The sequence below is a fragment of the Rhyacophila brunnea genome, unplaced genomic scaffold, assembly GCF_057557595.1.
Source record: "Rhyacophila brunnea isolate RB1 unplaced genomic scaffold, BYU_Rbru_1.0 scaffold_16, whole genome shotgun sequence".
Classification (NCBI taxonomy): domain Eukaryota; kingdom Metazoa; phylum Arthropoda; class Insecta; order Trichoptera; family Rhyacophilidae; genus Rhyacophila; species Rhyacophila brunnea.
The window spans coordinates 12056451-12071136 of record NW_028232816.1 but is presented as its reverse complement, the minus strand read 5'-3'; the positions used below and the strand labels follow the sequence as shown (position 1 = coordinate 12071136).

The 14686-nt window shown below is 35.2% G+C and overlaps 1 protein-coding gene across 2 annotated transcripts in view; it reads left to right on the top strand.

Moving 5' to 3' along the window:
* Positions 1-14686, top strand: part of LOC147074394 (heterogeneous nuclear ribonucleoprotein K homolog) — a 210327-nt gene that overhangs the window by 136638 nt on the left and 59003 nt on the right. For both annotated transcript variants that reach the window (XM_085943661.1, XM_085943662.1), the window contains 2 exons: positions 1984-2027; positions 4171-4243. In XM_085943661.1, coding sequence (XP_085799787.1) covers positions 1984-2027; positions 4171-4243 — 117 coding nt within the window. The remainder of the gene's footprint in view (positions 1-1983; positions 2028-4170; positions 4244-14686) is intronic.

The window sequence follows — 14686 nt, the reverse complement described above, 5'->3', positions numbered from 1 at the left end:
CACGTGTATTTATCACTTACTTACCAAACTAATAATAATTATTCAGTCGATCCCTCGACGGGCGGTTCGAATCTCTCCACTACTTTACTTAATACAAAATCCTACTTCACGGCAGTATGAAGTTAAGTCTCACATGATTTAAACACTGGTCAGATGGGTAGTCATACTCATGTATTAAATACGTGGCCTTAACTGCCTGTTAATTTTATGCAACCGAAATCGACCGTTTAGTGACAGGTGCCGCCAAATTTAATGGCAGACTTTAGAATCGCTTGTTAATACATAATTCAAGCATGGGCCCCACATTCTGAATCGGGCCTCCAGGCCAGGATCATTGGCGGGCCCACCTACTTATCGTTGAGTTTAACGGCAGTGTGGTACTCTAAAGTAGTGTTTCCTAAATTATACATGCGAGTTACCATCAAATTGCAACGCACAACGTCATATTTTAAATATTTAATAGTTCTGAAACAAAGTAGCGTCGCAGGCGACTTTTTATGTGTGTTAATCTCACTTAGCTCGTCGACCCGCCACGCCAGGCCCCAGGGATATGGCCCTTCAGGCCCCCCTTGTGGGTGCCGTGAATTCGTGCCGTGAAAAGTATTGTGTTCCGTTTAAATTTCCGTAAAAATTCAGATCATTGTTTTCTGCGTATTCTTGAATCTTATATACATTATACGATTCTATATGAATGAGTAGATTAAAAGCAACGGGGCTTATCTCCATTTTTGAAATGCACAACAGTCACTCTTTGAAATGTTAAAATTAGACTAAATAACTTTATTATTTCTGATTTAAACAATGGTCAACGTAGTTAAAGAGTTTTTTGAAACATTCGGATTTAATTATTTATTTTGTGTGCAAAAAAATACGTGCATAATTTACTATTACGATATTAGTGTTTCAAAAATTATACAAATACATAATTCAACTTAGCTGTTTCAAAGAATTCTCCTCAAAAATATTTGGTACCTATTTTACTTGAATGGTTCTGCAACGTGTGAAGTGACGAATTTTGATTATTTTATGAGAATAGCTGCCACTTGCGTTTCTCAATTCGAATATGGCGACGTTGGATACTAAATTGCGGATTTCGGTTGACTAAGATTAAGAGGTCCATAAGACCTGCATTAGTATGACTAAGCATCTGAACTTTAGTTAGGTTAATTTAACGGCGACATCTCTGCATCTGGCCCTAGGTATATAATAAGTGTCCCTGCCCAAAACAGAGTAACGGCTGGCGGTTATCCTATTAAGTCCTTTCCATAGGGTGAACATATTTATAGGTACCCCTCACCCCCACTCTCGTCTAGCAATTTATACATTTTCCTCCGTCAATAATAAATTATTAATCAGGTATGACGGGAGTAATAAATCAAAGCTTGCTATAAAAAAGATAGTCTACATGCTTGTCAAGAAGAGTATTAAGACAATTGTATAATATAATAACAATATGAAAAATCTTTCGCTGGTTACCAATAACGGAAGAAATGTTATTTTTTAATTTCAATTTCTGTAAAAGGATTTTATTGACTCTTTTTTTTGTTTATATACTTTTTGATTTTTAACTATTTATTTGACTGTTAGATTCTACGAAGTTCTATATTTACGCTCATCTCATGAATGATAGAACAAAGTTTATTGTCCTTAATCGGAATTTGGCGTAGTGAAAATCGAAAGACGTGTCACGTTGACTTATTCGAGTACCCTGCGTTGGCATTAGAAAAGCCTAATTCAAGTTTGCTGTATGAATGGTGCCCGGTTGTAAAACGGCATACGCGCCCGGACAGGGGCTGAAACCCTGTCGGAAGCGGCGCTGCCTGGGCGGACGTGAATGGTGAAGTGATGCTTGGAGATGTAGCGTGTAGCGGAAGCCCTCCGAGCAGCCCTAACCTGTGTTGTGTGTTGTTGCCGCTGATGGCCGCCTTCGCCGCTCGCCGACCCCCGCTGCCCCTTCGACGCCGCCACCCCGCCCTCGAGCAGTACAATGCCTCTATTACGGTCCCAGATTGCCCCGGCCCCGAACGGTAAATAAAATCATACAACAATCTCCTCACAAATTTTGTCATTGTCTCGATCATCAACTGCCAAAACCTGTTGTGTCTCTCTTGTTATCTTTTTCTCTCCGCATCCCCGCTCTGTCTCTCGCGAACCCAGGGCTGCGGCGGCGGGAGCCGGAACGTTCCGGTCCGGTTCCGCTCCTGCCTTTCCCGCGCCCTCGAAGCGGACCGGACCCTGGAGAATATCTCTGTCCCCTCCCCTTGGGGCCCCCCTCGCGAACGGCGCGGCGCGCTCTCTTCGTCCTCTCCACCTCAGCTTTCGAGACACGACAGCCCGATGGATAACAGACAAGCCGCCCGAACCTAACTACTGTTTCGCTACCTACCACCACAGCTACCTAACATTTGGCAATGTGTTTTTAACCACCCTGTTGTATTGTATTTGTCCAGCGACCCGCAGGTAACGTACCACACCTCACTAACGCATCCAAGTTTGATTTTAACCCCTAGCGGTTACGGTATGTGTGTTTTATCAGCCTATTCGATTTCCAGTGAACCCCTGTTAATTATTAAACCTGTAATGAATCCACCATAGAATAACAAAAGTATTTTCTAGTATGCATGTTACTGTGAGTTGTGCCGGTGATAAAATAATATATTCATGCTTATGAATGACTACATGCAAATAATTTATATACCTTCGTCATATATGCACATAATATAACAGTTTTCCGATATATGTATCATAGCAATATAATACGTTAAGATAAATAGAGACCTATAACATAGGTGCATGCGCCATATATAAATAAATAAACTATAAGGACACTCATACCTGCTACTGAATTAGCTTCACTACCACACCCAAAATTTGGCATTCTACCCTTTTGTTATTCTATGGAGGTCACATTCATATTATTAAATTGTGTTTGTCAATCAGCAATGGTTACACGGGGCACAAGTTACATACTAAAAATTAAATATACCTATCTACACATGAATAAATTATTAATTGGTTTGGCACTAGTGGCAGTTAATATTGCTTACATAAAGCTTACCCCACACGGTCAACATTATGGAGTCGATGCTGATGGAAAATGCAGTCGCGAGTTCTGACCACACGGGCTTATGAATAAATTATTAATTGGTTTGGCACTAGTGGCAGTTAATATTGCTTACATAAAGCTTACCCCACACGGTCAACATTATGGAGTCGATGCTGATGGAAAATGCAGTCGCGAGTTCTGACCACACGGGCATTTGCCTGGTAACTAAGCGTTGTATGTATAAGGCCACGCGCAGGATACAACCACGGTGTCTGCTGATTGCCACGCTGCGGTCAGTCTTACGCTGGCTGCATCGAACACGCCCCCCTACAAGCAGTGAGTTGAAAGATGAAACCATGGTGGGCTGTAGTTATTTAGTGGTTGTATCTTCGCATGGTCTAAATACAGTTCGTGTGGGGCAAGCTTGCGATGGTGATATATTTTAACATATCAAAATCAAATGTGTCCAAATCATAATAATATGATTATCAGGTAACTTTTGGGTAATCACCATAACTAACATCCCTGACTTGAGACTGACGACGATAAATCAGGGGAGAGGCGTCTGATTCGGAACCCAAACATACCACTAACATACTTGGGAGAATTAACTTAACCGTTATCTGGTGTCATGGGATTTTTAACGAGGGTTAACTGTAAATGTGTAAAGCGTTAATCGTTTGTGTTTAACACCTTCTTGATTTTTTTTGTTATGTGTTGCGCTCCAGATGAACGTATCGCCTACTAAAATAAATTAAACACTCCACTGAAAAAATTAGAGCTTTTGTGTATTTGCAAAAGACACTGACCTGTCTACGCTCAGTTAAATAAAACACAATGTTAATCTACTTTTTATTCAAATTTTAAGAATATAATTTGATTCGGAATTATATCGCCTAAATGACTTTATAAATATATCTGCATCAAACCTGATATATTTGCAATGTTGCTTTTATTTATTTTTTTAATATTTGGTTCATCGATCCCATAAAACTTGCATTCCACTTTGATTTTATTATATTTTTATACACATACGTAATTTTGAATACATTTCTATCTGTAGATCTATTCTATACAATAACCTCTGTTGACACTTCACATTAAAGCTTTCGATTGTCTTTCAGTATCCTGTCAGTGTCGTCGGATTTGGACACCATCCTCAGTGTGGTGAATGATGTCGTGCCCAACATGGAAGAGGTAAATTAATATTTACATTTTATTTTTATATACCTCCATTATGTAAACTTTAATGTGTAGTATTTGCAACCTCGTTTTTATTTTTCCGACCATATCCGATCCTAATAAGATGATATTATTATGTGCCTTCACACAGTGGAGGTTTGTATTAACATATTTTGATTTTACTAGAACTCCATACTCTGACTCGTACACGAATGGGAAAACAATATGTGTACTTGCCAGATCCAGGATACGAACCTGGGATCCACGGATCTATAGGCCGACGCTTAATCCGCGCGGCCATCGTGGGTTGTTTTTATATGTATGAATTAAACCAGAGGGCTGAAGCGGACCCTTTTTTGAGGTGCTGGTAAAAAGTTTGTTTTGTACACCCAAAATGAAAAAAATAAGTAGTTGTTCAATAAGGTTGGTTGTTTATTCGAACACGACTGGCAGCAAATCGTCTTTCATTATCTGCCTCTTTCTGTCAAAAAAGTGAGGTTATTTATCACTCGGCAGTGTTACCGTATTCCAAATAATTCCAGTGTTGCAGTGTCAAATATAATATTTCCATTGGATTTAAAACGAAAATTTAATAATAAAAAAAACATCCGCAGCAAATTGCAAATTGTCGGTGCTCCGGGTAAAACCTCATTGCTCCACTGCTCCGTGCTCCGAGCTCCGCTCTAACACTCTGAATTAAACACTATACTTGCATGGTTGCTTTAATTTTATACCTACTTAGGTATATAACAATATGTTATTGCAATTCATAAAAAATGCGAGTCCAATTAGTTGGTTGATTAGATGGTTATGTCATGTGGAAACATCATGTGTGTGGGAGTGTTATGTTTCTGTAAGTGGGTAATGTCAAGTAATTTTACGGCTCACATTCAATAATATCTCTCTTGAATCTCACAACCTAGTTTGCCGTCAACATAGTAAATGCGATGCCTGTCTATGTAGCGACAATGCGAAAAGGCGCATTTCCTCGAGCATACGCATAGCGTAGTCCATTAGAGATTTTGATGCTATTTCCTCGCGACCACCGCGAGAATAACATGTTCAGACATAAAAAAATAATTCCAGCGCTGTGAAGATGAACCAGAATTAATACATTGATTTAGAACCGGAATACACTCGAAAAAACATTTATATTATAACTTACAATGAAATTAATTTTTTGTTTTGTAGAATTTAAATAATATACCATTTTTACTTGATACTTACACATTTTCAGCAGCAATTTTATTCTTCCCATTCTACAGTTTTTTTTTAATGATATTACTTAAGTTATAATTATACAATAAATCGGGACAATCATTTCCAATATACATTATGAACATTTTGAATTTTACAGCTACGAAATGAGCCCAGCGAATTTTCCCTGTCCGAACTCATTTGTTTTATTTGCTTTTCCTCTATGGAGAGTATTATATAGTATTATATATAAAAATTACGCCAATTTGGTTATATAATATGATTGTAATACACCTGTTCTATGATTGTAAATACCTAGAATATTTAAGTACACGTTTCAGTTATTTATCTGTTCGTTGTTGTTGGTATCTGCGGGTGTAACTGCCGCCGAGTAGATAGTACTGCGGGGGCGAGTGCTCGAATCTCGCGTGACGAATGTCTCCCCCGTCTCGCGTATTTATTATTTACGCAACCTGTCCGTCTTACCTCACACTTCCCCACCGTATTCAGTAGACGCGTTTGAGAAAATAAAATAACCCCCCTCTCTGTGCTACAGTGGTTATACGATAATGATACTTTTTAGATTAGTAATTGAAGGGGTGATGACCCAAGGAGTACATCTTTTTTTTTGTCTTGATAGAGTTAGGTATATGCAATTTTTAAACCACACATAATATAATATAGTCACGCAATGTTGCTTCGGTGTCCAGAGTGACGCGGGTTTGGTCAGCTTTGCATGTCTGCTTCTGATAAGAATTTGCATCACCTCCGTCTGGCGAAAGTCGATAGTGTGATATGAGCAAAGGAATTTCAACTGCTTCCTGCCGGCGAGAATCGAAGGTTTACTGATGATAAGTGATAAAAGTGATAAGGTATAATTCAACTTGCTCATTTGCAGTAGGTATACGTAACTCTATATAGCTACCTAGTTGTATTTACTCATCGAAATACTTTTCTATATGTAACTAACTGCTTTATGGATGAGGTAGTATGTATATACGTGGCGAAGTGTTAAATAGTAAACTTTCTCAGTCAAACGTATTTGTTTTCATTAAACTAAGACTAGGTACGCTGACTAGTGTGTAGATAGTGTTTGTTAGTTTTTAAAATTCAATGAAACCCTGCCTCAACCAATCCATAGTAGATCAGAATAGTCAAATAAAGATTTGTTTATCTATAAAATATCTAAAATTATGCCATTAAAGCATACATAATTTTAGATATTTTATAAATTGATGGAAGAATATTTTTATTGATTATGGTTTGATTAGGCAGGGGTTAATGCATTTTAATAAACTAACCAACATCATCTGTAATAATATATATGTGTTCTTAATTCAACGAAAACAAATAATATGGCTACGGCCGTATGTTGTAGCTTAACCACTGGGGGATGACAAAAGAAATGGCGTATTTCAAAAAAACACTACCTTATTCTAAGGTAAATAATTATTATAAAGAATTAATTATTCGTAAAATATTTATCACACTTGAATGGTCAAAAACATAGCTTATAATAAGTATCTTTAGAATTATCTTCAAATGTGTTAATCTTGCCAATTTTTTGAATAATAAAATGCCTAATTCTTGTAAAATTTGAGATCACAGAGATTATCAATATAATTTTTTATCGTAAATATTTTACTAAAATTATCTCGTCATTAATTATACTAATGGTTTTATAAATGCGTTTAATAATTAATAAATGTAAAAAAATCTTAACACCACTGCACATTCATGTACCGAAATATGACTATATTCTAAAACATTAGAGCGAGAGGTTTAAAAGAATACTATTTTATGTAATACAAATACTTTATGCAGTCATCAAATATTTAAAATAAATATAAAGGTTAATAAGGCTTCAAAATTATATAAATAGATTATCTACAACGTTTAAGGAATGTCCAGGATCATGGTTTGAAAATACAAAAAAAACTCAATTTTGACCTACGACGAGCATGTCCCCCCCCTTAAATATAGGAGATCTTTTTTATTTACAATATGACAATATTATTCCAATTACAGCAACCTTCCTATTCCACAATTTATAGTTAGCATGTACCTAATTCTATTTACTTTTATTAATGCACTTAATTCAAATGTCCCAAATAATGACAGTCAATAAATTAATAGTCGTATAAACCACGATAGAAGCTGTCTATACTGTGTATTAGTATCATACTTACCAATAAAAATGCAACTGCGATTATGTATGCAATTTGCAGTTCTCTGTTTTAAATACTACTTGCGATCCCACAATACTGTGTTTGAATAACCTGACCTAATTATTAAAAAGCTTCATTTCGCCTGTACCTACTGCAGTAATATTCTCGCGCAATACATAAGCGATTTACTGTGTGAAAATCAGCAAAATATTTCTGAATGCCAAAGTTGATCTAAATAGGACAGGTAGATCCAAATACCTTTAAAAACAGGGCATTTGGCTCGATTTTCCATTCGCATACCTGCCATGTCTCGTTGACGCGTTATGAATGATAACATGTCGTTACTGTCATTAACAGTTGGTATTGGATTGGGAACATATGAAGTTAACTGTAAAGTGTGAATTTAGTGACAGGTGCGATGATAGGATAGTCACTGCCGAGTCAGTCAATGTTAAAATAATGGTGATTTTAAATTAAAATTTACTTAATATACAGATACAATATTATGTACAAACGTGTAGTAGGTATGCAACTCAGAAATAATGGGAACTGAAATACCTAACGGGTAAGGAGAAGCAGGTAACCGATCTCGAGTAAAGAAGAATACGGGATAAATTTAAACACGTGTCAAGAATATGTCATACGTCGAATACTGACAACTGCACTCGGTTTATGTATTGACGCTCATTTAATATTGGTGTATTACACACACTATTGGACGTCTATAATGTGTTGTTCGTTTTCGTAGGACACTCACACATTCAAAACCCTGCGTCAAAATGTACTGTATTGGTATATAATAGCCTATCGGAATGCTATTTATTATCTGTTCTGTGGTATGCAGTCATGTCGTGAATTACAACGGAAGAAACTATTATTTATAGCCGCTATATTTACCAGCTGTTTTGACGATTCGATATTTAGTACGTATGGCATACGCGTTGTTTGTGAATGTTAATCTAAATAATGAAGGGTCAATTTATTTGACTGATAATCGATGAAGTTTGTCGTTTCACATATTACTACAGCTACATTCGCATTATTATGTTTAATGTCAGTGCTTTAGTTCCGATACAAGTCGAATATGGATCAAATTAGAAATGATCGGTGCACATTGTAATGTTATAAATACAACAATATGCCTAATTTGACGTTTAATTTTTGAGTGAATCTAAAGATATAATTGCATCTAGATAATACACATTTTTTAAAGATGTATCATTTCTCTCTTGTGACCGAAATATTTTTTTACTAAATAAATTATTGATTTATTTTTCATATGAAAGTGGTCAGGAATTATATTGTTTATAGCTTGATTTTTGATCATTGTGTAGAAACGTATAAGTCAAGGAATACAATTTTTCCAAAACGTCGCGTGGTCTATGATTTTCACGACATATTTGAATTGATTTTCTCTCGCAGAAAATGGTGTGTGCGTATTAATAACCGTATTGCCATTTTATAATATATAATGCGTCTGGAAGCGGATATGAATACTGAACAAAACCTTTATGTTATCAATACTCTTGTTCACCATGTAATGGAAAAGGGGTTACACTGCGACAGTCGCGTGGGGCGCCATTTACCCTGCATGTCCTGCGCCACTATTATTAAATTTATTCACACAGTCTCGCGACACGAAGCTCCGAGGACTATATTATTATTTATGGTCCTTGGTGCCGGCGTCGATGCAAGTAGATAGGCTATATTTCAGAAGCTCCAGTCGTCGTAATACAAAAGCTCATCCAACATGATATAAAACTGTTAATATAATAATTAATATAATTTACTGTTTATCCTTAGTGGAAAGCCATGGTAATTAAATCAATACAGATTACGTAGGTTAAAATATTTTCAACAGAAACAATGACATATTAATAGAGATAGACGAACAGGTTCTAGCCATTGAGCCATCGACCCAAATGCATTCTTACGTATTAATTCCGATATGATATGTACATAAATAATCTCGTGTCCGTAAATTTGTACGTATGCAGTTCGCCGTATCACACTTCACCGTGAAATGTTGTATCGCAAATATATGGTCGTATATTAAGGGCGGACGTGCTCAGCGTGGGTCAAAATTGAGCTTTTTTTCTATTTTCAAAGCATGATCCGGGACACACCTTAAACGTTGTAGATAATCTATTTATATAATTTTGAAGCCTTATTATCCTTTATATTTATTTTAAACATTTGATGACAGCATAAAGTATTTTTATTGCATAAAATAGTATTCTTTTAAACCTCTCGCTCTAATATTTTAGAACATAGTCATATTTCAATACATAAACGTGCAGTGGTGTTAAGATTTTTTACATTTATTAATTTTTAAACGCATTTATAAAACCATCAGTATAATTTATGTCGACATTATTATAGTGAAATATTTACGATAAAAAAATATATTGATAATCTCTGTGATCCCAAATTTGACAAGAATTAGGCATTTTATTATTCAAAAAATGAGCAAGATTAACACATTTGAAGATAATTCTAAAGAAACTATTATAAGCTATGTCTTTGACCATTCAAGTGTGATAAACATCCTACGAATAATGATTGCTTTATAATAATTATTGACCTAAGAATAAGGTAGTGTTTTTTTGAAATACGCCATTTCTTTTGGCATTCCCCAGTGGTTAAGCACATACGGCCGTAGCCATAAATTGACAAACTACAATTGAGGTAGGGAGTAAAATGATGTTAACGCGCGTGTTTGAACATGTACCTAACCGATTTTTTTTTTAAAACGGTACCCTTTTATTACGTCTTCTCCCTGTCTCACACTCGTTTACTCTCCCCCGTACCCCTACCCCTTTTATTATTTCTCTCTCGCTCCCCTCACGAACAGTTTGGTATATCCCTTTCTCCCTCTGCGTTACAGACAGATACATAATGTAATTAAGTATTTTAAATTATTCGTACAAATTACTGCACGGCGAAATGTATTTTCGTTGGATGATTCTATTCGTTCTTTGATTTTCTGCCATAGTTACAGATGTTATCTGCCATTTTGTAGTCTTACAATAGTGTTTTCGTACAGTTTACATGTGCTGACTAAAATTTAATAGTCAACATTAATTACTTTATCTAATTAAATTATATTCGTTCCATCATGCTAGGTTCTAGACTAAATAATAAGTGGTCGTACTTAAGCATGCAATGTACTTGTAGCCTACCATAATTCTCTTAATTTTAAAGTGTGGGCCTACTGTTGGCTCGGACATGGCCACTGGTAGGTCGTCCATAAAAACAAGACCGCCTAGTAAATCTGGCCTCCGAGGGCAATTACGATGTGCAGATACCATAAACTAAATTAGTCCGATTTCCTAATAAGACCAAATAAAGCCATTCGCCGATCATATCTCGCAGATTGCTCCTGGCGATTTTAGTTTTCAATCCAAAAACAGCGGCCCGTAAAAATCACATTAGTAGTCCGTCACCGGCGTAAAGTATCTAATAATGTTTAGGGAGCTACATTTACTACAAATCAAACTCGGCTAATTCCAGTAGGTGCCCATCGAACGAAATCAGAGTTTGAAAATTGAGTAGAACCTTGGGAACCTTTTAATCATTTTGAACCGGAACCCTTGATTCCGAATCTTGAAAACTGGAACTAGAACCCATTAAATATGAATGAGTTGTGTCGGTTCCACTGTTTGTATTATTATTTTTTGCTCATTCATTGTTCACTCACTTTGATAATATTAAGTTCATAAATTGCAACGTACAAGTTTTTTTTTTACTAATGGAGTTACTTGACTACAGTTTGTGTCTACCATATTCTCCACCTGGTGACATTATCTTCAAAAGTAGTAGGGATAAACATCTACCTTTATAATTTTGTAAGTAAAATTAAATATCAACCCAACCATGTAAGTTAATGACAATTATTGTTTTTTTTTTTTTAAAGAATGAAACAGATTTTAGAACTGAACCTTTAAAGAAATTGGGATGCTCAAAATCTCTGGTTTTAAGGCGATCCGTCCGATTACAACTATTTGATACGTTTTACCCGGAGTTTGCTTGCTTCAGTACCCAGCTTCGTTCGTGGCTTTTCCTTAGAAGTTGTGCATTTCTACTGTTCTATATTGCAACCCATGCCAGAAAATCGCTTCAAGTTCAGGTATAATGACTGAGCTCATTTTCGCTTCCACCCCCCCCCCCCCCCCTCACAAATTATGTGTTTATATCGTCACTGTTCTGGCAGAAGACACTAATTCGGAAAAATGACATATTGAGTTAGTTATACCACAATGTTCCTTATTTCAATCTTTACCGTCTGGAAACCTTCTTAATAAATAAACAGTCTTTATTTTAAAGTCATCCTTTTTACGATTACTTGATAAACTCATGATAGACCATTTCAAACATTTTAACAACGTCAAAGTCAAATTACTCAAAACTAGTATTCTCCAGTTAGTGTGTTCTGCCAGAACAGAGACGATATTACACTTTATTTTAGATATACTTATAGCATTAATTTTAAAAATCGAATTCATTCTTTGCTTTTGACTCCACTATAAAACATAGGTGTTTCGCATGTCATAATATAAAATTCTTTGAAAATGTCCATCTGCAACGAAACCGGTTCTGATCGTTGCTACACTATGTGGATAATGTACCCACATACTAAAAATCTATTTTATTTTTTTATATATTTACTTTTGAATTATTATTATTGCTAGTACATAATACACTGCGACAAGTGTTGGGTTGTAAGTGCGTAATATTTTCAATTGATACGTCTCCCGGCAATGTTTATTTTGATATTATCATTAATTTTCTCTATACAATGTCTATCGATTTTCCACTGACTCATAATAATATTAGGTAGTCAAATACTTCACAATCATCTTTGAAAAGAATTCAACATTCCATCAGAGATCGGATACCATCTGGGCGATCTTCATTTTTTATCGTAGGCTATTCAGACAATTTCTGTGCAGCTATGTGAAGATCACGATATGGTGTCTTCCTTTGCCACGTAGGTGTACCAATTCTTTGGATAATAATATCTAGGGAATATTATATTTTTGCCGTCTCATAAGTCTTCTAGGTTTTATGCGATACTATAATATACCTATAATAAGATGGGATCCTTTAACAAATTCATTTTACAAGGTTTTTATTAATTCGTATTCTTGTTTGTCCGGTGGTTGTTTGTCCAGTACAAATCTTGCAATCGATTTTTAACTCTCTTCCCGACTAGCTAGACATTTGAAACTTTTAGAATATATCAGAACGCGATGCCAATGCATTCTTTTAATACTTTTAGCCATCTTTAAGCAGTATTGAATTCATTTTCAGTTAATTCTGTTTTGTATGGAAAGTTATTTCAGAAAAATCCGTAAAAAGTAAAAGACTACTATTGGTTGCTAAGGGGGTGGTCCTAGCATCTAAATTTTTAATATATACGTGCGTTACTATGGAAATCAAAATTAAATGTCAAAATAATATTTCAGTATTCTATATTTGTTTTTTATTTACTTCATATCAAGTACAAGTTTGAGCATATTAATTCAACGGAAAATTTAAAAACGTTGTATATAAAAAGTTCTTTTTATCTTGTAATTATTTTTATATATCTTTGACATTTTATTAATTATTTTTATATATTTGAAAAATATTTTTATTTTTAATGTTTTCGGATATGTGCATATTTATTAATTAATACAGTTTAACTTAATGTATATTATCAAAAAAAATGTCTCAAAAGGCATGCTTCGTATTTTTTCACTAGGTGCTTCTGGTAAGTAGGTACCTAGTATCGCCTTATCTTTTTGTCTGTAACAACTATGTTTGTAATTTATACAGAATGCCAACCATATGAGAATTGTCTAAATTTAATTACCTATCACAGGAGTGTAGTTCAAACATACCCGGCGTGTGTTACAATAAGTATAGTAGAAAATCGACACGATATATTGTCATGCAGGTATGGGTTAGTATAAAAAAGAGGGTTTTCAGCCGTGCAAGTAAAGTGGCCGATCGATATTACGAACACGTCATGTCCGTTGTATCGACAGTAAAATGATTATTTGTGTGACTCATGAATTTCATGGATTAGTAAATAATTTAAGTATCGGTTGCTAGTTTGCGGTGAAATAATATACAATGTGAATTAGGGAGGTTTTTCTTTTTTACTTCAGTCTTGGATGCTATCGATTTGTTCAAATTGTAAGTGGGGAATGAATGACCACTATTGCAAAGTAGAATTTAAAAATTAAAAATAACACTCAGGTTTTTCGTAGTTTCTTATTTCTTTTACAAATTCTGTTCTGTCTCTTGGGATTTTTTCAGTATCGTTTGAATTCACGTAACCGGTCTGAATAAAAATAAAAGTGGAAAACGTACAAACATGTTATGTTGTTATTTTATTATAATGAGTTTCTCATCATCATAATCGAAAGCTATAAACCCTAGGCGGGTCGTCAGGTCTTCCAAGAACTTTCCCCCTTCCTGCGTCATTGGTCTTCCTGGTGACTGCAGGGTATGGATTGCAATACCTGTATTTCAAAACCGGTATTAAATTATTTATCGATACCGAAATACCGGTTTCAAAAATCCAAAATACCAGTGTCTTCGGTATTATGAAAGCATATTTCTGTATGTATTGGTGTATACCTGAGTTTATTGCTGCCAAAACGCAAATATACTGACTGAAACTAACAAAAGTTAAATTATAATGAAATAATGAAACAAAATCCCCCAAATACCTATACTTGCAGAATTGTCGCTACGAAATAACATATTTCGATAAAGGAAACATTCGGGGATAATATTTCCAATTATTTAATAACTCTTGATCCAACGTTAATAGTACATCCAACAACCGTTAAATTTGAGAGATTTTCCTGCATCCGGACTTATCAGCAGTTTTACAATAATATTATGATGTATACATATTTATAAAGGTCAACATAATAAAATGTAGGTAGGTATGTTAGGTTACTATAAAATATCTGTATTGAGTAGATTTTAATAGCTATATTTATTTATATGTACTTCCATGTCTCCCACAAGGGGGGGGGGGGGGGCTCACAGGGCTCTAGCCTGAGGCCTGGGTTCAGAGGCCTGGCGTGGCCGT